The sequence below is a fragment of the Manis pentadactyla genome, chromosome 4, assembly GCF_030020395.1.
Source record: "Manis pentadactyla isolate mManPen7 chromosome 4, mManPen7.hap1, whole genome shotgun sequence".
Lineage (NCBI taxonomy): Eukaryota > Metazoa > Chordata > Mammalia > Pholidota > Manidae > Manis > Manis pentadactyla.
The window spans coordinates 55,024,019-55,051,643 of NC_080022.1; the positions used below are offsets into that span (position 1 = coordinate 55,024,019).

The 27,625-nt window shown below is 42.2% G+C and overlaps 1 protein-coding gene across 2 annotated transcripts in view; it reads left to right on the forward strand.

Moving 5' to 3' along the window:
* PDE4B (phosphodiesterase 4B) overlaps nucleotides 1–27,625 on the forward strand; it is a 431,325-nt gene that overhangs the window by 302,848 nt on the left and 100,852 nt on the right. For both annotated transcript variants that reach the window (XM_036911326.2, XM_036911327.2), the window contains 3 exons: nucleotides 16,479–16,673; nucleotides 24,892–24,928; nucleotides 25,053–25,123. In XM_036911326.2, the coding sequence (XP_036767221.2) occupies nucleotides 16,479–16,673; nucleotides 24,892–24,928; nucleotides 25,053–25,123 (303 nt within the window). The remainder of the gene's footprint in view (nucleotides 1–16,478; nucleotides 16,674–24,891; nucleotides 24,929–25,052; nucleotides 25,124–27,625) is intronic.

A 27,625-nucleotide genomic window follows, 5' to 3' on the forward strand; every position in this document is an offset into this window, starting at 1 on the left:
TTTAGATCATTGCCTCACAAGGCTTATCAAATAAGTGATTGCCACATGTCTATAGACTCATTTGAAGGAAGCACCAGAAACCCTTGCCAGAGGGAGTGGGTATGAAGGAAGGGTAGCAGGAGAAGGGGAAGAATAGGGGAAACATTTCATGGTGAATTTCAGTATTCTTTAATTGACTCAGTAGACATTTTTTGAAACACTACTATTTATAAAGCTCTGATCCGAATGTCCAGGACACAAAAGGGAGCAACATTGGGTCAATTCCCTCTAGGAGTTAAGAATCTGACGGGGAGCCGTTAAATAAATGGAGAATTGCATAGAGGTACAAGTACTATAATAAAGGAGTTTAGGAGACCAAACTGGGCCTGTAGTGTCAGAGAAAACTTACTGGAGGAGGTGATGAGAGGTGTTTTGAAGATAGTAACTTACTGGAGACAGTGGCGAGAAAGGCCAGGAAGCACCACTTCTCATTCAGAGCATCCCCCACTACCACCACTGCCTCGAGGAGCTGAAAACTCTAGGTACAAAGCAAGGACATGTTGTTAAAATATTAGGTTTTAGACAGAAAGCAATTGATTCAGTCCAGAGACATCGGTCCAGGAAGGGAAAAGAGGCAGAATCACATAGGAGGGCAACATACAGAATTCTGCACATCAGAGAGCAGGACAGGGCCAGAGGGGTGGATGGGTGTCTCTGATTCTAGAAAAATGACTACTTTCAATACTATTTCAGCACATAAGCTGGATATGGGCAACCCTTCCAGGTGGGTACAGTAAATTATTCATAAACTCATGAGTGACATCCTCTCTCAATCTATCTGGAACTTCTGAGTGACCTCATGTAAATACTGATGTAGCAATAAGCTCAAAGATATCAATCACCGTGGTATTTAAAATCATAAATATGATGGCCAACAGTAGGAGAATTGCTTAAGAAAGTATGGTACCGCTTCTGGATGAACCATTAAGTTCTGTGGGCATGGAAAGTGATAATTCTGGAAACTGTGCAGAACATGAAAAATGTCTGTGAAAAAAATCAAGATCTAAACTTACAGAAAAATACCCAGAAGGAAAAATGCTAAGCTGCTAGGAGAGGTTGTATTTTTTGCTCTGTTGTCTGTTTTATGTAACATTCTTATATTGATTTTCTTTTAATTATTAAGAAACTTAAAGGCAAAAGTGTGCCCCAATCAAGGCAGAGGCAAAAATTACCCTAAATAAATAATGACCTCATTTCTGTGTCCATTTCTGGTATTTCAGATTCTGTTTTTTCCCTAACTGTACTTCATTTGTATGGTATATTCATTTTGCTTGTTAAGTCCGTCCTGTCTTCCTCCTGCCCACACCCCTCCTCCCTCTTGGGATCTGTGGGATGTATTGTGATGTCTGCCTGCTAATTTTGCTGTGACTGACACTGGTGTCTGCCTGGTGATTCATGTTTGTTCCGAAGTTGTACATCTGTGTTGGTTGCTTTGAAACAGTGCCCCAGGGAATATGAAAGGCCATTTGTCTCACTGAGACTGCTTCTTTGCACCAGAGAATTCTTCCCTGGCTTCTTCTGGATTCTAGCAAGTTCTTCTGTAAGTTTAGGCAGGGTAAAGAAGAAAGGGAAGAAACAAAGGGGAGCAGCATGGGCAGAGTTCGGTGTCTGGATCTGGTCTCTGCACAGCGCAACTTCCTGGATACTAACGCCGGGGAAGAATGCTTTTAACTTCCCCGTTGAGGGTAAAGCTTTGTTGCCTTGGTTTCTGCCCACCAGGACTGCTTCTAGCAGTAGAGAGGGCAAAGTGAATCCTCACGGAAACCCTCAACGGGTGAAATTCTGAGAGTTTGCTAGGCACCTCTCCCAAGGTTTTTGGCACAGATACGCACCTTGTTGATATTCACAATATTCAGTGACTGGTACAGCACGGGTACTGACCAATTAAATGACGCAGGCTATAACACAGAAGCTAGAGACTCCCTGCCATTCCAGACACCCTTTGATACCAGATCACCAGAAAGTCCAGCAGATTCTGGAGGGCCCAGGGCATTGGCTGGTTCCCAGATGTTACCGAAGTATTTCAGTGTTTTAATACCCACAAAGGCTAAATGTACAGATACAGACCAAATGAATAATTACATGAATATAAATGAAATTTGAAAGCTTATGCCCCCTTTTAGCTTTATATAGTCCCATCTTTACCTTCAAGAACTTACCCTCGTTGTCCTTAAGAAGAGTAAAGAGGCAATATCAGGACAACTGGTCCTACAGGATCAGGGTGGCTCAAAGGAGCCCTTACCCACAAAGGGGCTCCTTATTTTGCTCAACCACTGTATAGATGGCACCCGAGGAAAGTCTGAAAGTCATCTTCAATTATGTTTTTACTTGCTGCAACATACTTGGTTCACAACATAGCTCTAGCTCTGCGCAGGCTGGGTAACAGGCTGTTGGGTGTGTTTGCCCACCACTCACTCACTCACTGCAGCCTTTGAAAGGCAGCCCCGTCCCAGACCATTAGCCTGCTGTGAAAATCCATTTATAGTGCCTTGAAAGCCCACATACATATTGGATTTTTATGCCTCTTCCTTGGCCTTTTAACCAGAGATCCTCACCTGCTGCTTCTTATCAAAGACCTGGAGTTTGTGGGTTGGCTAAAAGCATCTTCTCGGAGTGATCTCCAGGGATTCTGAGAAGAATCCTGTGGAATCCTGCATTCTGTCATTTCTTCTTTCCCTGTTTCAAGAAAACCCTCAGTATCAGGGCAATTTGCTGCCTTCCGTGTCTTCAGTCAAGATAACAGCCAAAGTTGCTCATAATTGACTGATTCTCTATATACAAAACAGAGATGGAAGGGAAATTGTGCTCAGTTACCCAGCAAGCCTGTCTGGAACTCTGCGATTAGAAAAGTCTGAAGTTGTAGAGAAATGAGAAGGGTTTCTAGAAGCCAGAAAAGGTTTTCCAGTTCTTGCTCTATAAGCTACTAGCCTATAATGCTGAGCAAGGAATTTAAAATCTCTCTAAGCCTCATTTTCTGCAAATGCAGAGCAGGATCATACTATATACTTCACAGGGTGGTTATGAGGAGTAAATGGAATAATACATCAGAGAGCAATTTGTAAACTAAAGAATTACAAGCAAAATCCACTCTAAGAAATCAAGTTATAAGAACCACAAATACAGAAATACATTATGAAAACTCAGTGCATATAAAGGAAGCCCATTCTGTTGTCTAACTTGGAGAAGAGAACATCCTCAGCTCCATGCCTTCTTCAACATGTGTCTGCTGAGCTTGTGGCTTAAGAAATGCTGGGCAAGAGGGTTGCTGCCAATCTGAGGCTAACAGATATTACATGCATGGGAAAATGTGTAGTGGGTGTTGGAAAATGTGGGAAGGATGTAGGGTCTAAGGTGATACCAGGATAGGGAGGGAGAAAGCAAAACACAAAACCATTATTACTCCTACCTGTGTGTTCATTAATCAGAGTTTGTTCAAATAATTCTGGGTTTGAGGGTATCCTCCTAAAGTAGAAGAGATTCATCAGAAATCTTAAATCCTCCCCTCTGCTGAAGCCAGGGCCACCTCCTCCAGAGATAAAACTCCACAGCCGAAGATTGGTTTAAAGATGGCGGTGTGAGAGGTGAGACAGAAACTTCCTCCCAAAACCACAAATAATATGAAAATATACCAAATACAGCTAATCCTGAAAGAGCAAGAGGAAAGAAGGCTGCAGCAGACTGCCTACACCTGGGGAAAAGTGCAGACCTCATGGAAAAGGATAAAGTATCAAAGCCATGATCTGGTGGGACCCAAGCCCTTCCCCCACCCCAGCTCACTGGTGAGAGGAAAAGAAATGGAGCGGGGAAGGGGTGGAGGCCTAGGACTGCTGAACACCCAGCCCTGGAGATCTTCTCTGGGATCATGAACCTACATTATGTAGTGCTCTAGAGATTAGTGCAGTTGCAAATCTAAGACAGGAAGAATACTTGGCGAGACTGAGATTCCAGCCACTTGTGGAGAACAGGTACCCATAACTGGCTGCTCTGGGACAAAAGACAGGTGGCACTCTGAGAGATTTCCTAACAGTGAGGGGGCTGCTAAAGGAGCAAGGGCTGCACAGAGCTTGCTGCTCAGGAGAAAGGACAGGTGGAAAAAATGTCCCAGTGCACTCAACCCAGCAGGTTGGGAACTGCCATGATCTTCAGGTGCTCCATCCCCAGGCTGGCAACATAGCTATCAAGGCCTGCCCTTTTTCCTCTCAGCCAGCACCAGCTCACAAACCAGCTGACTCCACCATTGCACCAGGCCAGCCAGAGGGTGGCACTGCCTGTAGCAGCTACAAGTGTGCGCTTGTCCCTTTGGCTCTGGCAGTGGAGGCCAGCACTGCAGCTAGGAAGCAAGAAACAGATCTTTCCTCCTGGAAGGCACCAGCACCACTCACCTGTGACCCCCACCATCACTCCAGGGGATGAGCAGCGCCAGAGAGTAGAGCTTCTGGGCACTAGAGGGTGCCACCTACAAATATGAAAAGCCAAAGGAACCTGGTTCAAACCAAAATCCCAAAAACACCAGAAAGAGGATCCAGTGAGACTGAAATCACCAATCTTCCTGAAAGAGATTTCAAAATAAGAATCATAAACATACACACAGAGCTACAGAAAAATATTCAAGACCTCAGAGAGGATTTCAAGAAAGAGATAGAAACTTTGAAAAATATAGTATCCAAAATGAAACATACAATGGAGGAATTTAAAAGCATATTAGATGTAGAGGAAATGGTAAATGAAATAAAAATTATAGAACAAGATTACAAAGAAGCTGAGGCACAGAAAGAAGAAAGTATCTCTAAGAATGAAAGAATGTTGAGAGAACTGTGTGACCAATCCAAAAGGAACAATATTTTCATTATAGGGGTACCAGAAGAAGAAGAGAGAGGAAAAGGGATAGAAAGTGTCTTTGAGGAGGTAATTGCTGAAAACTTCCCCAATCTTGGGAAGGAGATAGTCTCTCAGGCCATGGAGGTGCACAGAACTCCCAACACAAGGGACCCAAGGAAGACAACACCAAGACATATAATAATTAAAATGGCAAAGATCAAGAATAAGGACAGACTATTAAAAGCAGCCAGAAAGAGAAAAAAAATCACATACAAAAGAAAATCCATCAGGCTATCATCAGACTTATCAGCAGAAACCTTACAGGCCAGAAGGGAGTGGCATGATATATTTGATGCAATGTAACAGAAGGGCCTCAAACCAAGAATACTCTATACTCTACCCAGCAAGATTATCATTTAAATTTTAAGGAGGGATTAAGCAATTTCCAAATAAGCAAAAGCTGAGAAAATTTACCTCCCACAAACCATCTCTACAGTATATTTTGGAAGGACTGCTCTAGATGTTAGATGTAAGTGTTCCTAAGGCTAAATAGCTATCACCAGAAAAAATAAAAACACAGTAAAGGAAGTAGACCAATTAATTACAAAGCAAATGCAAAATTAAATCAACTACCTCCAAAGTCAGTCAAGGGATAGACAAAGAGTATAGAATATAACACCTAATATATAAAGAATAAAGGAAGAAGAAAAAGGAGAGAAAAAAAGAACCTTTAGATTGTGTTTGTAATAGCATACTAAGTGAGTTTTTAGACTGTTACATAGTAAAGAAGTTTCCCTTGAATCTCTGGTAACCATGAATCTAAAGCCTGCAATGGCAATAAGTACATATCTATTGATGATCCATATAAGTCTGGGGAGAGGAAATCCCAGGGCAAATTACCTCTAAAAATAGAAATCAATCAAAGGGATAAATAAAGTTTAAAACCTGTTAATTGCTTACAAACTTCAGTCCAGGGCTGTCTCCCTCCTCTGCTCCTGAAGAAGCAAGCAAGCAATCCAGACCCTCCCTTTAAACTCTCAGGTTCAGACATGCCCTCAGTTGCCCAGGTAATTACCCATTGACATGGAGATGAACTTCTCTCCACCCCTGAGGATATGCAAATATACTAAAGCCAGACAAGATACTCTGGAAATGTTACAGTTTTACCCACAGGCCACCCCTCCAGAAATATTGCCTTACAATCTACTTGTTCCCCTTCTTCTGCAATGGTCCCTGGGTGAGAAAACTGGAGCATTGTGAGCAGACTAATGATATAACAGTAGCAACAGCAATAAAATTATGACAATCCTCAAGCTGGAGGATTCAGCTATATTCAAAGTCTTATGCAAATTAAGTCCATAGCTCATCCATTCCATAGGCAGGCAGTAGCTGAGGGTTCAGAGCAGTCATCATGCAGCAGCTGCAGCCAGGGCACACATTCAGGCTACAAAGATTGTAGGAGAAAATAACCTTGAGGGCGATAAGATACATGTTTTAATGACACTGGCATAGACAAATCTTATCCATCAGGTAGGATACATGCAAGAGAGTAGTCTTGTGATAAAACAGTGGCAGGAATGGGATCTCCTCCTGGTCTAGTATACCAGACTTTCACCCTCACTCCCTGTGGGAATTAAAGATGGGTTGATATATAGGGCTACGGGAGGTACATGCACTGGCCATAACGTTAAAACAAAACTTCCCCACAAGATGCTCTTACCTCCTGGATGTTTTGGGTACACTACTGTGACCTTTGGGGGCCATTCAGCTGTTACTCCAGGAATACACACAAGGCAAGCTTCCAGGCCTTTCCTCCAAGGTGCCAGAAGGGCCAGCTATTGCTGGTCTATGTGTCAAAATGTCAGGGCCAGGTCCATTCAACAGTGTCTCCAGGGCTTAATGCAGTAGGGGCTGGCAGTAGGATGTTGATCTGCTGGTCACATCCTGGCTTCAATAGCCCTTCTTTGGTTTGGTTGTACAATTGTATAGGAGAGACAGCAAGGTGTGTGAGCATATCCACAGGACTCAAAGTACCTTTACGTGGCTTCTCATTCAAACACTGCAGCACCATCCATAGGCAAACTGACCAACCCCCATAGACTATTGGTGTCCGATTTCAAGCCAGATTTCAACAAACTGTTGTACCTCTCTATCATGCCTGCCCCAGTAGGATTATATGGTACATGAAATTTCCACTTTATTCCTAATTGCCGCACCCATTTTTATAACACATGGTCACCAAAGTGGGTGCTTTGATCACTCTCAATCACCTGCGGCCGGCCATAGGCTGCAAAGAGACGCTCCAGGCCTCTCTTGGTGGTTTGCTGATCTGCACAGTGTGCAGAAAAAGCAACCAATAGTCCAGTAGCCATGTTCACACAAGTCGTGGCATACTAATACCCTTCTGATATGAGCATAGGCCCAATATAGTCTATTTGCCACCTGACAAGGGGAACTGGCCCCCTTACTATTGTCCTGTGTTGATATAGAACTCAGTGTAAGTCCCTCTTAGAGCACATATGGCACTCCTTCCTGGCTCTGCTGACTTCTTCAATGGCAAGCCCCACTGATGGGCTACAGCCCACATTGTTTTTTGCCCCACATGCAACAAACACTGGAGCAGCCATTGGGCCATATCAGAGGCAGGCTTTCCTTCTAGCCAGCGTACCTGGGCCAATGTGTGTGCTTCATCATTCCCTGGGGATGCCAAAAGCAAACGGACAGTCACATGATATACAATAAGAGTCTAGGTCTGACCAGAGGCCCATAGATCTTGCCACAACTCTTGCCCCCAAAGGGACTGGTGACCAACCATCCAGTTGGCATGATACCATGTTGGCAGCCAGAGGGTCAAGCCCGGATAGATGGCCCAGAGGTCAGTGTAGACAACTATGGGGGAAGACTCCTGGGTGATCACAAGCCATACTGCCCACAACTCAGCCCATTGATTGTTCTTCCCCTCTCCATCTTCCATCCATATTGTCTCAGTCTTAGGATGGAAAGCCACAGCCCTCCACTTCGGGGGCTGCCCATGACTGGGGTGGTCTGTGTACCAAGCATCTTCAGGTATAGGGGCTTTTCTCTCCTGATGAGGAGTCTTGGCTACCAAGGGCTGAAAAGCAAATTCTTCCTGCTTTCCACTGGTATAGGTCACTGGCCCAAATAAGCATTGGAGTTCTCCACCTAAGGAGCTAGTAGAGAGGGTGCTACACTGCTGTAAATATGCACGCCATTTGGCCAGTGTAGGTATCTGTTCCATGCCACTCTGTGGCCTTTGGGTCCAGTCTCACACCTATCCTGTGATGGGATAGGTGGTTATTACCTTGGTCAGAGCTGTTCCAGGAATGGGTTCCATAGCCAGCAAGGCATGGTACAGAACAACCAGTTGCTTCTCTATCAAGGTGTACTGGACCTCTGCTCTTTTCCATAGTTGTGACCAGAATCCAACAGGTTGGCGTGTCTGTTCAAGCCACTGCCAAAGACCCCCATCCATAACCATCTTCGGTTACATGAACGTCTAGTTCATAGGGCCTTGATGAGTCCATTACACTCAAGGCCTGTACATTCTGACTGCTCACTTAGCAGCAGTAAAAGCAGCTGTACATGTCTCATCCCAGTCCCACCTGATGCCCTTTCATACCAACTGGTATAAAGGCTTCAAAATTTATGCCAAGTGCAGGATAAACACTCTCCAGAGTAGCCCAAAAGATGCAACAAGTCTTATAATACTGCCACAGTGGTAGGGGTAGGGAAAGCCTAGACTTTATCTATAACTGCTCCAGAAACAACTTTAGTTTTACCCGACCAGACAATCCTGAAGAATTTCACAGACAAACCAGGTCCCTGAACCTTGGTGCTGTTCACAACCCATCCTTTTTCCTGTAGATGTTGCAACAGTCTAGGAACTGCCCCTTTTAAATCTGAGAGAGAATCAGATGTGAGCATAATATCATCAATGTAGTGATACAACTACACTGTTTGCAGTTTCTTCCATGTGGCCAAGTCCTGGACTACAAGTCCATGACAGATGGTGGGACTGTGGAGATATCCCTGTGGAAGGACAGTGAGTATCCACTGAAGACTTTCCCGTGTGAAGACAAACTGTTCCTGGCTTTCCTGTGCTATGTCAATAGAGAAGAAAGCATTAGCAAGGTCTACTTCATAATGATACGTTCCCAGTTCATGGCTGAGGGTGTCCAGAATGTCTGCTATAGAGGGGACAGCAGCATGCAAAGGGGGTGTGACTTTATTCAATTCCCTGTAGTCTACAGTCATAAGCCAGGAGCTGTCTGGCTTTCTCACTGGCCATACTGGGGAATTAAAGGGCTATGAGTGGGCTTTATGATGCCCACCCTCTCCAACTCCTGTAGAGTTTCTCCAATTTCCTTGTGTCTCCCAGGCAATTTATACTGCTTAATATTTGTCACCCACTGAGGTACAGGCAGAGCTACAGATGGGTGCTTAGCATGTCCCCTCAGAACTGCCTTTATCACATGTACCCTCAGTCTGAACTCACCCGCAGTGGTCTGTAACTAGGAGGCCCTGCAGGATATCTACCCCCAAAATATATTAAGGGATGGGAAAAATGTATCTGGCATACTCCTTTGAGGGTAAACACCCTATCCCCAATGACATTTGGGCTTTCTTCACTCTAATTGCCTTATCCCCATAGCCATCTATCACAGCAGGGGTCCCAGGAAAATGCTCAGGGTTGCCATGAATCAAAGAACACTCAGCTCCTGTGTCCACCAGTGCCAGAACATGTTGTACATTCACAGGGGACCAATGAATTGCTAATTCTACATGTGGCCTCTGGTCCCCACCATGTCTCTCAAGGTGGGAAATTTGACCCTCCCCTCAGTCGAACCACAATGCCCAGTCATCCTCCTGTGGGGGTGAGGGCTCAGGTGAATCCTGAGTACTGTCTCCTACAAAGTCTTGCAGGGACATAGGCCAGGCATGAGGACTTACTCTGGTTTCCATGTCCTGGACCTCTGTAGCTGGAACTGCTGCTCTGGCTTTAATTGGTGCCACAGTTCTAACAATATTGTTTTGGGTTGCCCATCGAGTTTTTCTTTCACTACCCCAGCCTTTATCAAATCACCCCACATCTGGGTCCTCAAGACCTTCATGGGCCTTTTGCACCTCTCCTTTCAGTCATGGCCTGTACTTCCCTCTGTGCCCTTTTTGTTTCAACCTCCCCCAGATCTGCTAAAGTACGAGTAGCCTCACATATGGGTTGCCCTAGTTGGAGGGCAAGAGTATTCACTAGGGACCCAAAGAGAGGTATGGAAGCTGTATGCAGCACCAGGTTTCTCATTCCTGTAGTGAACACCTCATCAGAGCTCTGGGAGTCCATATTATAAATTATGTTTTTGATAGCCAGTACCTGTTGGAGCTCTGCATACATTTTCCAACTACTGGGAAAACATGGTAAATCACCCTGATTAGGCCAAACTATCCTAATGGCAGCTGTCAGCCTTTCCAGGAGTGTCTGATTTCCTGAGGCATGACAGGCATTTTGCAACTGCTGCCAGAGGGAAGAGTGAGTCATCAGGGAAGCCATTCTACTCATCTCAGTACCTGATACAACAATGTTTTCCACCCCCATATCCCAGAGACGTAAAAGCCATGTAGGCAGAGATTCCAATGGCTCCTGCATATACTGGATGCTCATGTCCACTAGCTCATCCTGGGTATAGGGACAGAGCATGGAGTGCTCCACAACCTGGGGAGGGGGCTGCGCCTCCCCCTGAGGAGCCCACAGTTGTTTCATTTTTATTTTCTTAATTACAGGTGGGTGGGCCTTTAAAACAGGAGAAGATGGTACCTCCTGTGGTGGCCTGGGTAGCATATCTGCCAATGACCCCACCACCTTCTCTTCTCCCTCAGGCTTCTCCAACAGCAGCAGCTCCTCCTCCACCATTTCCAGGGCTGAAGGCACTACTCTTTCCTTCCCCTCCCACACGGCCTCCTGCAATGCGGCTTTTCCTGCCGTCTCCCCACTCGGCAGCTGCTAAGGAATCTTCTAGGAGCATGACCTGCCTTTTCAGTAACTGTCTCTCTTCTTTAATAGCATCCCATAGGTTATCACCCAGCTCCTCCAAGCAATGCTGAAGTGTGTCTCTCTCCCACCTAAGTCCCTCAATAATCCTCCCTTTCCACAGCAAGACAGTGGGAAATCCTAACATTTTCCACTATCTTGCTGAAAAGAGACACTACAATGCCAGCTGCTACACAGCACCTAAGGTCTCCAAGCAGTCTTCCAACTCACAGAGGGCTAATTCTGCAACTTCCAGTGTGCCCACCCTTCCCCAGTTCTGGAGAAGGCCCCACCCCTCTATGAGGTACTTTACCCAAGACCAGTTCCCCACTATGGGTTCCCAAGTTGGAAGCGCCACAGGTGGGGGGATAATAACAGGTGAAACGGCACCCTCTTCCACTGCATCCACTGAGGCCTTCCCACCATCCACAGAAGCATCCCTCCCAAAGGTCACACCCATTATGACAGATTTCTGGTTCAGAAGCACCATGCCGACTGCCGCCAAATGTAAGTCCAGGGAGAGGAAATCCCAGGGCAAAATACCTCTAATAACCAAAATCAGTCAAAGGGAAAAATAAAGTTTAAAACCCATTTATTGCTTAAAAACTGCAGTCTAGGGCTGTCTCTCTCCTCTGCTCCTGAGGAAGTAAGCAAACAAGCAAGGGAGCCCCTCCCTTTAAACTCTCGGTTCAGACACACCCTCGGTGGCCCAGGTAATTACCCATTGACATGGAGATGAACTTCTCTCCCACCCCTGAGGATATGAAAATGCACTAAAGCCAGGAGAGATACTCTGGAAATCTTACAATATTACCCACAATCACCCTAAATGTAAATGGTCTGAATGCACCAATCAAAAGACATAGTCACTGAATAGATAAAGAAACAAGACCCGACTACATGCTGCCTACAATAGACTCACTTCAAACCCAAAGACATACACGGACTAAAAGTGAAGGGATAGAAAAGATATTCCATGCAACTAATAGGGAGAAAAAAGAAAGCAGGAGTTGTTGCAGTACTTGTATCAGAAAAAAATAGACTTCAAAAAAAAGAAAGTAACAAGAGATAAAGAAGGACATTACATAATGATAAAGGGGTCAGTCCAACAAGAGGATATAACCATTATAAATATCTGTGCACCCAACACAGAAGCACCTACATGTGTGAAACAAATACTAACAGAATTACAAGGGGAAATAGAATGCAATGCATTCATTCTAGGACACTTCAACACACCACTCACTCCACAGGAGAGATCCACCAGACAAAAAATAAGTAAGGACGCAGAGGCACTGAACAGCACATGAGAACAGATGGACCTAACAGACATCTACAGAACACTCTACCCAAAAGCAGCAAAATACACATTCTTCTCAAGTGCACATGGAACATTTTCAAGTATAGATCATATACTAGGCCACAAAAAGAGCCTCAGTGAATTCAAAAAGGATTGAAATTGTACCAACTAGCTTCTCAGACCACAAAGGTATGAAACTAGAAATAAATTATGCATAGAAACCAAAAAAGCCTGCAAACACATGGAGGCATAACAACATGCTGCTAAATAACCAATGGATCAATGACCAAAGAAAAACAGAGATCAAGTAATATATGGAGACAAATGACAATAACTCAACACCACAAAATCTGTGGGACACAGCAAAGACCATGCTAAGAGGGACGTATATTGTAATACAGGCTTCCCTCACAATTGATGAAACTAGGAAAAGAAGAACAAATGAGTCCCAAAGTCAGTAGAAGGAGGGACATAATAAAGATTAGAGCAGAAATAAATAAAATCAAGAAGAATAAAAAAATAGAAAGAATCAATAGAAGCAGGAGCTGGTTCTTTGAGAAAATAAACAAAATAGATAAACCCCTAGCCAGACTTATTACGAATAAAAGAGAGTCTACTCTCATAAACAGAATCAGAAATGATAAAGGAAAAATCATGATGGACACCACAGAAATACAAATAATTATTAGAGAACACTGTGAAAAATTATATGCTAACAAACTGGGTAACCTAGAAGAAATGGACAACTTTCTAGAAAAATACAACCTTCCAAGGCTGACCCAGAAAGAAACAGAAAATCTGAACAGACCAATTACCAGCAACGAAATTGAACTGGTAATCAAAAACTACCTAAGAACAAAACACCTATACCAGATGGCTTCACCACTGAATTTTATCAAACATTTAGTGAAGACCTAATACCCATCCTCCTTAAAGTTTTCCAAAATGTAGAAGAAGAGGGAATACTTCCAAACTCATTCTATGAGGCCAGCATCACTCTAATACCAAAACCAGGCAAAAGACACCACAAAAAAAGAAAGTTACAGACCAATAACCCTGATGAACATAGATGCAAAAGTATTAAACAAAATATTAGCAAATCGAATTCAAAAATGCATCAGAAAGATCATCCATTGTGATTAAGTAGGATTTATTCCAGGGATGCAAGGATGATACAACATTCAAAAATCCATCAACATCATCCACCACATCAACAGAAAGGACAAAAAGCACGTGATCATCTGCATAGATGCTAAAAAAGCATTTGATAAAATTCAACATCCATTCATGATAAAAACTCTCAACATAATGGGTATAGAGAGCAAGTACCTCACGATAATAAAGGCCATATATGACAAACCCACAGCCAACATCATACTTAACAGCGAGAAGCTGAAAGCTTTTCCTCTAAGATAGGGAACAAGACAGGGATGCCCACTCTCCCCACTGCCATTCAACATAGTACTGGAGGTCCTAGTCACAGCAATCAGACAACACAAAGAAATACAAGGCATCCAGATTGGTAAGGAAGAAGTCAAACTGTCACTATTTGCAGATGACATGATATTGTATATAAAAAAACCCTAAAGAATCCACCCCAAAACTTCTATAACTAATAACTGAATTCAGCAAAGTTGCAGGATACAAAATCAATACACGGAAATCTGTTGCATTCCTATATACTAATGAGGAACTAGCAGAAAGAGAAACCAGGACAACAATTCCATTCACAATTGCATCAAGAAGAATAAAATACCTAGGAATAAGCTTCACCAAGGAGGTAAAAGACCTATACCCTGAAAACTACAAGACACTCATGAGAGAAATTAAGAGACCAATAAATGGTGTTCCATAGATATCTGTTAGGTCCATCTATTCTAATGCTCATGGGTAGGAAGAATTAATATTGCCAAAGTGGTTATCCTGCCTAAAACAATCTACAGATTCAGTGCAGTCCCTGTCAAAATACCAACAGCATTCTTCAATGAACTAGAGCAAATACTTCTAAAATTCATATGGAACTACAAAAGATCCCAAATAACCAAAGCAATTCTGAGAATAAAGAATAAGCTGGGGGGATTGCACTCCCTGACTTCAAACTCTACTACAAAGCCATACTAAGCAAGACAATTTGGTACTGGCCCAAGAACAGACCCATACATCAATGGAACAGAATAGAGAGGCCAGATATAAACCCAAGCACATATGGTCAGTTAATTTATGATAAAGGAGCCATTGACATACAATGGGGAAATAACAGTCTCTTCAACAACTGGTGTTGGCAAAACTGAACAGCTACATGCAACAGAATGAAACTGCATTATTATCTAACTCCATACACACCAAGTAAACTTTAAATGGATCAAAGACCTGAATGTAAGCCATGAAACCATAAAACTCTTAGGAGAAAATATAGGCAAATGTCTCAAAAATATAAGCATGAGCAACTTTTTCCTGAACACATCTCCTTAGACAAGGGAAACAAAAGCAAAAATGAACAAATGGGACTACATCACACTAAAAAGCTTCTGTACAGCAAAGGACACCATCAGTAGAACAAAAAGGTACCCTACAGTATGGGAGAATATATTCATAAATGACATATCCGACAAGGGGTTAACATTCAAAATATATAAAGAACTTATACGCCTCAACATCCAGAGAGCAAATAACCCAATTAAGAAGTGGGAGGAGGATATGAACAGATACTTCTCCTAAAAAAGAAATTCAGATGACCAACAGGCACATGATAAGATGCTCCATATTGCTAATTATCAGGGAAATGCAAATTAAAACCACAAAGAGATATCACCTCACATCAGTTAGGATGGCCAAATTGAAATGTCTAGAAACAACAAATGCTGGCAAGGATGTGGAGAAAGGGGAACCCTCCTACACTGCTGGTGGGAATGTAAATTAGTCCAACCATTGTGGAAAGCAGTATGGAGGTACGTCAAAAAACTAAAAACAGAAATACCATTTGACCCAGGAATTCCACTCCTAGAAATTTACCCAAAGAAAACAAGATCTAAGATTCAAAAAGACATACGCACTCCTATGTTTATTGCAGCACTATCTACAATAGCTAAGATATGGAAGCAACCTAAGTGTCCACCAGTAGATGAATGGATAAAGAAGAGGTGGTACATATACACAATGGCATACTATTCAGCCATAAGACAGAAACAAATCCTACCATTTGCAACAACATGGATGGAGCTGGAGGATATTAGGCTCAGTGAAATAAGCCAGGCAGAGAAAGACAAGTGCCAAATGATTTCCCTCATTTGTAGAGTATAACAATGAAGCAAAACTGAAGGAACAAAACAGCAGCAGACTCACAGACTCCAAGAAGGGACTAGTGGTTACCAAAGGGGAGGAGAGAGGAAGGGTGGGTGGGGAGGGAGGAAGAAGGGGATGGAGGGGTATTATAATTGGTACACATGGTATGTGTTGGGATCACGGGGAAGACAGTGTAGCACAGAGAAGGCAAGTAGTGACTCTCGCATCTTACTATGCTGATGAACAGTGACTCCAGTGGGGTATGGGGGGGACTTGATAATATGGGTGAATATAGTAACCACAATGTTTTTCATGTGAAACCTTAATAAGAGTGTGTATCACTTATACCTTCAATCAATCAATCAATCAAGCTCCACAGCCCTCCAGGGTACTTTGATGTTATCAGATTAATTAAGTCATTTTCTGTGGATAAACTTGCATATGAATATTAAATCTCAGACTGGGCTTTCCATCTAATCAGCCAATGGATATTTTCAGGATAGCAGTTTGTTCCTGAAACATTCAGAAATATGCATATTGCATGTTTAATGAGACTGAAACTTATTTGTGTCAGGAAGAAGTCTCCCAGCTAGGAAGGCTCATTCAAGTGATAGTTCCGTGTCTGACACCTAGAGCTGTGTTAGCTGCTGTCTCTGGAGTGGCTCACTATCACCAAATCTTGTATGGTTGACGCTTATTCTGAATCTGTCAGTTTTGTTCCTACTGCTGAAAGGCCATGGGGCTTTGCTCCAGGGTTCAAATCCTGGATCCACTATTTGCTAATGACTGAACTGTATCGTGGGGTATTTTCCTTTATGCAAATTGAGAATAATGACTGCAACTCAGAGCCATTTGAGTTTGGGGGATTAAAACAGTTCATAAAGTGTGAAGTTTAATGGAAAGTGCCTGGGACACATTGGTTCCAATGTATGCCTGTTAGATGCCTTCCTCTGTGGTGGTTCTCCCCTGACTAGAGTTTTCTGCTTTCTCTTTAAGCTTTGATGTGGAAAATGGCCCTTCCCCTGGTCGGAGCCCACTGGACCCCCAGGCCAGCTCTTCCTCTGGGTTGGTGCTTCATGCCACCTTTCCTGGGCACAGCCAGCGCAGAGAGTCCTTTCTCTACAGGTCAGACAGTGACTATGACTTGTCACCAAAGGCGATGTCGAGAAACTCTTCACTTCCAAGCGAGCAGTAAGTACCAGCTCGTCTGGCTTCTAGTCTTACTCTTACCTCATCTTTAAGCCTGCCAGCAGCAGCAGCAAGTTCTCCCCTCTAACCTGCCAAGAGGAGGGAGGAAAAACATAAACACAAGCAGAGGGGACATAGATGAGCATCTTAAGGGCATTAATGCTCTATAGCATGAGGCATATGTAGCTGGGGTCTCCAAGGGTATTAGAAACCTCAGGCAGTGTTCACTTTACATCTGTTATCTGTTACTGATTTTTTAAAATTTAATCTGGCTGCATTTCCTGAACTGCTGAATCATTTATGAGATGAGAACCTTAACACTTCTTTCAAATCACACTCGAATTTTCTGCAGCATGTGCAGGTTGCATGAAGCTACCATAGAGAGCAAAAATGATAGTTGGTGACATCCATCCTCTCTCAGTGGCCTTTGCTTGGTTACATTTAATAAGAGTCATCCAGCCATATGTCTGTGTCCCTTCTCTGGAACCTTAACACAATGCCCACTTGTGGCCTGGCTCATTGCTGAGACATAGCATACCCCACCACACTATTAAAGACAAGGACAATGGATATTTCTGTTTTGCTGCTATTAAGTGTAGATCTCTAATTTTTACTTACGGAAGAACAGCAACTGGATTGTGTTACTTGTTTATTAAATTTCTGAAACCAAATAAAGTTGGCTGCTGAAAGTTATGTCTTAAAAGGTTTCTGGGCATACATGCAATTGTTTTTAACATCCTATATTATAAAAATATCTGTAGCTCCCTGAAGTCTTAGCTTGGAAAATTTCACTGGGCTCCCTTCCACTATTGAAAAGGAAGCTAAAAAAGCTTGTCCTCTTGTGAAGGGGGCAGGGGGCATTATAAAGCTACCAGTAAGAAAATATACTCCAGGGCATTTCTGCCAGCAAATTTTAATAGAAGCACCCCTACCCTATCTCAACCATTCGATGGGCCAAAATTTGTTTATTCATTCATTTAGCAAATATTTGCTGAATCTCTTCTATATACCATGCAGCATGCCATGCTATAGGAATAAAAGATAAATAAAACAGTGGAAAAGTCACAGATGAGCTAAAAGCAGATATTCTCAAAGAGGCTGAATGCTCTTAGAGAGGTTGCAATTAAATAAGAAAGATAGGAGGAACACCCACATAACTCTACTAGGAATGAAAGGAAACATTTAATGAGTGCTTACTCTGGGGCCAGCTGCATTTACATGTTTTCTTTTTTAATCTTCACAACAATCCTGTCCAGTAGGTACCATTATTATCTCTACTCTAGAGATGATGAAACTGAGACTCTGAGAGACTGAGAAACCTGCCTCTATCCCATGCCACACTGTGTATGTTGTACTCAGGCTGACCGTATTTAAAACTTTGGGAATCTATTCACCTATGTTCTTCAGACTGCAAAGGAGAATCTCTATGAGCAGGTAGAAAACATGAATCCATAGCTGAGGTACCAGTGCTCAGGGAAGGTGACCGTTTTGTTGCTGGTCACGGAGAACCAAGGACATTTCTGAGCCAGATTTAGATGGGGGCTGTGACAGTGAATAAACCTGGACTTCTCTCTTCCACCAAGAGAAACACCTTTCTAGACTCTTTAGGGAGAGAGCGGGGAGCTGGAAGTAATTAGCGCTTCATTCACATAGTGTCTCACAAGCAAAAGACTAGTTTTGGAAGGCAGCTAACAGTTCTCCCAGAGTATGACTAACAGCATGATAAGTCTCAGGGTCATTCAGAGACTTCCCAGAAGGTTCTAACCACATTTCAGATTAAACTCTGGTGATTCCTTATTTACAATCAAAAAGTTATAGACATTTTGAACTTGAAGAGACCTTGCAGGTTACAATCCAATTCCATCAATAGCTGTAGATACAAGAGATCTCATTTTGAATGCCTGCCTACAGGATCTCTAATGGCTCACCCTCTTTTCAATTTTACCTGCCAGCAACATTTCCCCCCTAACTTTAGAATCTACATAGTGTTACCAACTTTAAATTTAGGCAAGTGAGGGTTGTATATGCAAGCTATCTAGTATCATTCTGACTTTTTTTTTTATGAACTTTTTAAAATAAAAGAAAAAAAGTAGGAAGGGCATACTTTCATAATAAAGAGCAGCCCTTCCCAAGAAAACACAGTTGGTGACATATTACTCTATCAGATATACTGCTAACAGGATATATTAAAATCTTTGAGTGAGTAAAATACTACAACATTTTGTTTTGGCCATATTTTAACATTGCAGTAAAACTTTTATACATTTGTCAGTTTAGGAATTAATATTTCTCAGCACAATAAGAAATGGAGCTTGAATAATATCCAGATTCTGCTGGTATTTCATTTTATCAGGACCACGTTGGAAAATCCAGTTTCATACAACTACCTTAGCTAAACTGAAACAATGCTCTCAAAGTATTTCACCCACTTATTTCTCTTCAGGGTGAATTGAAACAATCAGAGGTACAATATTCCCTGAGCCTCTCACTGCTCCTCCTGCCTTCTACTCATAGAGTTAAGGAAAAGAGGGACAATGGTAGGTCTGGAGTCCTGAGTGAAGGCCCCTGGGTGGGGCTACAGGGTGTTCCCTGCTCAGAAGCCCTCATATCCAGCACAAGCAGTCATGAATTTACGTAAGACGTGGGAAACTTTGCCTAATTCCTCTACATTAAATCTTATTAATAGAGACGACACTAGAGCTTTTTAAAATTTCTCATCTGAACTCTTTCAGAAGAGTAACAGGAAATAAAAGTGAGGAGAGTGAGTGAAAAGATATTAAAAGTAAAAATGGGAATGGGAAATTCAAAGTGGTTTTAACTTACAGCAAGAAAAGAGAGATTGAAGTAATGCTTTCTAGTAAAGATAACAAGATCACCACTGGGTCCCAAAAGGAAATTTCAGATGCTTTCCTTGATGTGGCAATAATCTGTTGGTTTCTATTCAGTTCCTGTATTGCAGTCATCTCTAACGTAGTTGACCAAGGTACAGATTTCCCAATGGGAACATAAAGTACTGGAAACTGGTGAGGCTAGTTATATTGCCCAAAACTGTGGCAGAAACCACCCTGGACAGGACCAAGTTCTGAGGACCTACTGCAAAGCTGCCAGGAAGGAAGATACATCTTTCCTTCATTTGGGCATTGTATTTGCAAATCCTTTTAAAAATAAGGAGCTTTTTAAAGCTACCATTTGTGGGAGGACTCCGTGGTCTCCAAAGGGAAGAGTCAAGGGAAATGAGGCCTAACAAGCAAGAGGAAAGGCAGAAATAATAGCCCACTTAAATTTAAGAACTGCTTATTGATGGACTATCAAAAAGGTGCAAAGTGGTATCTAAGACCTGAGTTAGGCTTATAGCCATTAACACTCACTAGGACCATGGCTTTGAGACAATAAATCTTTTTTATAGTGTTTAAATTATCTGTAAGTAAAAGCACACATTTATTGAGCATTCCTTATATGATATTTAAAGTACTTTGCATATTTTAATCCCAGAACCCCAAGGTGGTTGGTACTGTAATTTGTCTTAAAGATGAGGATGGTGGAGCACAGAGAGGCTAAGTAACCTGCCCAGTTAATGGAGAACCAAGGCTTAAACCCAGGGGGTCTAGATGATTAAGCCATATGGCTATCAGTGCATAAATGAACTCTCAATGAGGATGAAATATAAAAATGATAGTATTATTCTCTGCTCTGCCGGCCTTTCCACCTGTTGTGAGGGTCATATTCATTCTTTAACAAAAATTTACTTAAATTTAGGTACTTTGCTAACAAATAAGACATTTCCTGTGTCTTCAAGGGAGCTAAAAGATTAGTAAGTCAAAAGGCAGTTTTAATAACTTCAGATAAGGGCAATCATGGGAGGTACACACAGAACCCTGAGAGGCCTGGCCAGGCAGGGCGAGTAGCCCACTTTGAAGAATGACAGCTAAGTGAAAGGAGCTCGCCAGGCAGAGGGGCTGCAGGAGGAGGGGCAAGGTGCTAACTAGCTCCCTAGTTGTCAGGAGCATGTGGGGAACCACAGCTCAGTACCACTGAGGCAGAGATGTGAAGGGATGAGGAAGTGGTGAAAGATGAGGCTAAGAGAAGGAAGCAGGAACCACATCATGAAGGGCCTATGCTAAGGAATTGGCCTTTATGCCTCAGGCAAGCAGTGGGGAACTTCTAAAGCCTTTTAAGCAGGAGCATACATAATCAGGCAAATGTTTTTGAAAGATAGCTCTGATTACAGTATGAAAACTGTTTGGAGGGTAGACAAGCCCGAAGACTAGAGTCCAAGAGCCAAATGGGAGGCTGCTTTGGTAATCCATGTAGTAGAGGATGGGAATGTACATTAGAGCAGATCCAGGGGGCAATTAATAAATATTTGCAAGTTAGGACCAACAGGGCTTGGTGGTTGACTATGGAGTGAAGGGAGAGGGAGGTTTCAGGCTTGACCCACAAGACAGGTGGTTGTACCATTCCCTAGGGCCAAGGACAGTCTATTATCACATCAAATAATGTACATGAAAATGCTTTGTAACTGTAAAGTACAATATAAATATTAGTTATCTTGACTACAATAGGGACAGACATGATTATCTTAAGGAAGTTCTTACTAGCTGAGAAGATAGATATGCAATTCCTTAATTATCATAAGTATCATTACTAATAAGCACCAATAACTATAAATAATTAAAGTGCTTTTGTGTTCCAGCCACTGTTTGAAGAGTTGTACATATACGATGACTCATTTAATTCTCACAACACCCCATTTTACAGAGGAAGAATTTGAGGCATAGAAAGGTTTCCCAACGTCTTGTAGTTAGTAATAGTACAACTAAGAAACAAACCAATCTTATCTGGCTCCACAATCTATGCTCTAAACTACAATACTGAATGTCCCTTGGTCAGACAGACCAAAATCAGTGTTAAAAGAAAAGTACAAGTGAAATTCTAAGTGTAGGTATGAAAAGAGAAATTAAAATAATCCAGAGTGTAGCACTGGGAAGCAGCATTTTTGGTTTCTAGAAAATTTCATTGTTGAGAGGAGACCTCTGCTCATTATTCTGTATGATTGTAATGTGCTAGTTTTGTCACTAGATGTTGCTCATGACCTGGTTCTGAATACCTGGCCTGGTGTTGCCTTCTCCTGTAGTTCAGGAAACTTAGAAGTACGTCAGTTTTCGTAACTGATTGTTTTGTTATTTCCATGTCATTTTAATATATCAATTATGATTTTAAAAACAGAATAGTACATAATCTGACTGTACTCAAAGGGGAGTTATTGTTTTGTTTTACTTCTTTGCTATAAGTCATATGATCAGTTCTCTAACAGCCATTATTTGACATACAGCATCAGCCTTTGACACTCAAATCCTTCAAGGGAGCCAGTGCTGGGGATTTGCAAGTGCATGTGTTGCTTCTGAATGCTCCTCTCTCCCGCACTCCTACATCAGAAGTTCCATAATGATAAAGATGTGTTGATATGGTGCACGTTTAATGTTTCTTTACTTGCCTTTAATCATTAGTTTGTGCAGCTTTAGTAACTCCCCATTCAAGCAAAAACACATTACCTTTAGATACTACATATGTTTGGGATGAGCCTACATTACTTAGTTTTTGTTGGGTGTTTAGACTCAGAAGTCCAGGAGCCACAGACAATCTATTTAACTCTAACTCTTATAAATATGTGAACCTTCCCAGTAAATATCTGAACAAATAGCAAGATATTTCACCCATCTAAAGATGACCTCAGGAAATAGCTTGGGAAGAGGCAGCTCACCATCCTGCACTGTCCCTACTATCACAACTGCTCCTCTCCCAGAACCCTGAGCCTCTCCCTGTGACCCTTTGTGTCTGCCCCTACCTTGGAAGCCACTCCCTGCCATTGCTTTAACTACACCCACTACTGTAGGTAACTTCTAACTCTGCAGCTCCAGTTCCCTTACTTTAGCCTTCCCGCTTGATGTCTTTGCCAAAGTATCAACAAGTATCTTAAAACTCAGCATGTGGGAAAGTGACACATCTCCTCCCCCAGTGCCTCCGTGCTTTCTTATTTCTACTAATGGCTTCACTGTTTTCCCAGATGCCCATTTTTAAAACTGAAAATACTATTTCTTTTGGAGGCCTTATCCAATTAAATGCCAAGTCCTTGGTAAGACATTTAGGGTCTCTTCAAATTGTCCTTCCCTGTTTCTTCCGCTGTTACACCTATTCTTTCTCATCTGAATTCCTGCATTTTCCCCCTAACTCTTCTTCCGGGAGCTGGCCCCTCTCCAGCCAGTTCCATGGTGTCCATAGCATTTTACTTTCCACAGTACCTTTCTATTTGCCTGTTTCACTAAAAACCTCCACTGACTCAACTTCCTACCAAGTTAAGTACCAACTCCACAATCATTGTCCATAACTGTCCCTACTATGTGTGTGTGTGTTTTGGGGGCACAATTTCTAGTCTTATTCTCTACAAATGTCTGTATTTCATGTGCTCAGCTCCACCCAAACAGCCACTAAGCATCTGAGTCTGGTCAGTACTGTCCCATTTCAATGCCTTTGTTCTTGCCATTTCTCTCACTGAAAGCATCTGCCATCCATGCTTTTTAAAGCTGGCCCTTCAAAGTGTGCCTCAAACACCACAAATTCAGTTCAGTCCTTCCTACTTCTTCTAGACTGTAATGATCACCTCTCCTTTGTATCCCAGTGAGTATCCATTATTTGTATTTCTCATTCTACTTTTATAATATCTATTTCAGTGTATTGAATATTTTTCTGTCTCCTCTACTATGTTTTAATTTGGGGGGTGTCATAGATTCTGTTTATTTAATCTGTCAACTATGCAGTTATCATAAAATAGTAAACAAAATAGTTAAAAGTGTTGAATTTTGGAATAAACCAGTCTTAGTTCTTCTACTTATTAGTCATGTGCTAGTTAAGCCCTGAACTTTGGTATCATCTATAAAGTGGGAATATGAAGAGTACCTGCCTCTGGTTTTGGGACAAGAATTAAATGAGCTAAAGCACATAAACTGCCCAGCGCAGGCCTGACAGGTGTTGATAGTGCAAAGAATGCTTACTCTTGTCAGTATCCTTTTCATAGTCACTGTAGAAAGTGGATGCACAAGTTTGCTAGATTGAATTGAAGGGGGACATCTATCTAAAGGCAAAGGCAGAAAGGAAAATATTGTATTAAACAAGACCCCAAGAGTAAAAGCCCATGCTGACAAAGAGACCCGTATGCCCACATGGGCATGTACATTGTTCAACTCTGGATTCCCAGGCCTTGCAAAATGCCTGGTACTGGGTGCTTGATAATCATTGGTTGTACTCAGAGTTAACAAATAAGGTGCCATGTTTATGTGAAAATAATGAGGACACTGAAGGAAGATCAGACAGTGAAGGATGATCATTGTCAACCAACTTCTCTGAGGTTGTTAGGACTCATACTGTGATAACAAATTGGCCTGATTTTGTGTCTGCACATCAGGCCCATGTGTCTTCTAATGACTTTAATGGAGAGTTTGCCGAATGTGGGCTTAAACAGATTTATTTATCAAAGCTTATGCCAGAGACAAAGTGCAAAACCCACTTCTGACTGTTCCTAAATCCAGACTGACATAATACTAGGTACAGCTTAATCAGATCTTTGAGACAAAATGAGCGTCAGTGATACGTTTATAGTAGGTTCAGCCCATACACTCCCATTAAAAGCTTTTCCTTGGGTACTTTAAGAAAAAAATTATATTAAAAACAAAAAGTAATGGGATTCCCAGACAGAAATCTGTGTTATGCCATAAAAGGCATTAAGCCTGTGGTTCAAATCAACAAAAGCCAGGAAATCCAAAGTTAACCTTTCTGCAGACTGTTAGGCCATTTTTTCCAACTCTGTGTGTGTGCGAGCAGCCCTCCCTCTGAATTTCCTGGCTGTGGCAGCTCAACTCCACAAGTCCCTTTGAATTACAGTACTCTGGGTCACCTCTTCCTGGGAATATACCCTGAGGATAGGCTGACTTGCAGGCTTTTTTTATGTGTAGTCTCTCTCAATGCATGAGTCCTAAACCTGGTCATTACGCTTTTTCTCCAGTCCCTGAGATCCCCATACATGCCTAAATCTGTCCTGCTTTATATCCAGGCAGAAGGACTTGTATTACATTTGTGTTGCTAGTGCTGACAAATTTTAGTATTACAGCTTGTACGTCCCAGTTATAATTCAAATGCATTTTTAAATGTTTTTCTTTCTTTCCACCAGACACGGCGATGACTTGATTGTAACGCCCTTTGCCCAGGTATGTATCCTGCTGGCCCTGGCTTACTCTCATTCTGTGCCTGGGTGTAGTTTCTAAGTGTGGCCTCTGAACCTGCTCATTCATCTCCTTTTGTTCCTAACCATTGGAAACATTTTCGTTGTAGGTCCTTGCCAGCTTGCGAAGCGTGAGAAACAACTTCACTCTGCTGACAAACCTTCATGGAACATCCAATAAGTAAGCTGGGCTTTCTGTGGAGTTGTGAATCCCTTCCATAAAGGCAAAGCCACTCAACAGCATTAAAAACAAACAAAAGCTATTGCATGAAAATTCACCCTTCAAGCTAAGTTAGGATACACATTAAATTTGAAAGCAGTATGGAGTGACGCAGCATTTTAGGACCAGCAAGATGTTACAAATTAGTCTGGATCTTACTAATCTTTATACCCTTAACACTTAAGAGACAATAGGAGTTCAACAAATGAAAGAAGGACCAGGATGCTTTCCCAGACTGCCCCAGCTTGGTTGAGTGCCCCAAGTACTCTACAAACGTCATCACACCGTTCGACTGGATCTCTGTCCACCACTGGATTGTGTGTCCCTTGAGGGCCCTTGAGAATTACATTTACTTTTCCATGAATTTCCAAGAATTAGCAGAATGCCTCACATTTGAGTGTGTGCTTCATAAATATTCATCATTCATATGTATTTATATATAAATAATTGTTGGAGAAAAACCACCAAATATCTAGAAAATCAGTTTTTCAGCAGTGATCCCTTCTCTTTCTCCACCTTTTTTTTTCTTTACAGAATATAGCCTCTGGGGCCCTCCTTAATGGCGTCATAATCCAGTTCTACCACTTGAAAATTATGTTAATTAACCTCTCTATATCTTTAAAATAAGGTTTCCCAATCTGTAAAATAAGGTTGTTTTGAGGATTTCATGAACTGCTATTTGTAAAGCATTTATAACAGCACCTAGCATATAGTAGGTGCTCAATAAATGTGAGCTAGTAAAATTGATACTTATTTTTTTTTTTTTGCTGAATCCAGGAACAGTATAACACCTTGCAGTTTTAATAACTACTATCTGTTTAACTAGTCATAAAGGGTATTTATGACAGGAATTGTTGCCCTCACTCTGGATAAGGAAACAAAGCTTAAGAGACTAAATAACCTATGCCAGGACATACCACTTCTGGTGAAGAGCAGAGTAGTAGTTGAAACCTGGTGTCTGGACTTGGAATTCACTTGAAATTTGGGACTCCTGCCTTTGAGGTGGAGGGTGATCATAGAAGCTCTTGGTTTGAAATAACCACAGAGGGCAACCAGACCAAGGAGGGAGATGGCTGGGAGAGAGGTATAAGAATACAAAATAAGGAAAAAAGAATACTAAAAAAAAAAAAAAGAATGGATTTGTCATTTGTTCCTGAATCCCACTGTAGTGCTTTTTTGTAAGAAAAAAACTCTTCTTTCTTTCGTATATATGAAAAACCCAGTTCTTCCCTACTTAGCTTTTCTTCCCTGTGAATCTCCTTTCCTACTCACACGTAACACTTGACTCTGACTCTCTGTTCACCAAATGTGTGGAGGTATTTCCCCTACAACAACAGGCAAGTCTCTGCTACCAGCTGGGTGTCCTATAATTAACTCAATGCTGTACTCTTCTACCTGAAGACAGAGCCAGATCCCACAGGTCAAGGGCTCAGTCCCACAAGACTGCTTCCCACCCCCACTTCAGAAGCCAGTTGCAAACTCAGGTTATCACCTATGCTCTGACCCACCAGCTATAGGTGGGAGGTTCCCACACCTTCTCAGGTTTGATTAATTTGTAGAGCAGCTCACAGAACTCAGGAAAACACTTACATTTACCAGTTTATTAAAGGATATGACAAGAGAACCAGATGAATAGCCAAATGAAGAAAGTCATAGGGCAAGGCCTGGGAGGGCCTGGGGCAGAGCAGCCTCTGTCCTCACGATGCTGGAGTACATCTCCCTCCCAACATGTGAACGTGCTTGCCAGCCTGGAAGCTCTCCAGACCCCTTCCTATTGGGATTTTTATGAAGGTTTCATCACCTAGGCATGATCATTGTTAACGCCCTCTTCAGCCCCTCTCCCCTCTCTGGAGGATATGGTAGGGCTAAAACTCCATGCTTCTAATCATGGCTCAGTCTTTCTAGTGGCCAGCCCCTAGCCAGGAGCCATCCAGGAGTCTACCCAGTGTCACCTCATTAGAACAAAAGATGCTTCTAGTGCTCTTGTCACCCAGGAAACTGCAAGGGATTTAGGAGCTCTGTGCCAGGAAGGGGGCAGGGACCAATATATGTATTTTCTATCATCTCAAATCTTTCTGTTCACTACATCTATTGAGTGCTCTGTGTTACGGGAAGAAATCTGAAGGCATTGGAACAGAGTCGTTTAAGAAGAGCTCATGGAATAAATGAAGTTCAGAGAGCCTGGGGGAGGTACATGAAGGTAGGAGAGTGTTATCAGAAGTTAAAATATGAGGAGTGGAGCCCTGGACCAAGTTGATAGAGGTGGAAACTGGGAGGAAGGGGCTAGATGAGGATACATTTCAAAGGCTTCTTTAGCACAGCAGGACTCAAAGCCACAACATTGCACTGTTTCAGAGAGAACGGGTGGAGGGTGTTTTCAGTTACTGATTTTTAGCACAGTCTTGGAAGTTCTTCCTCTGTTAATAGTAACCCTGCTGATTAATAAGCTATTTCACCTAATGC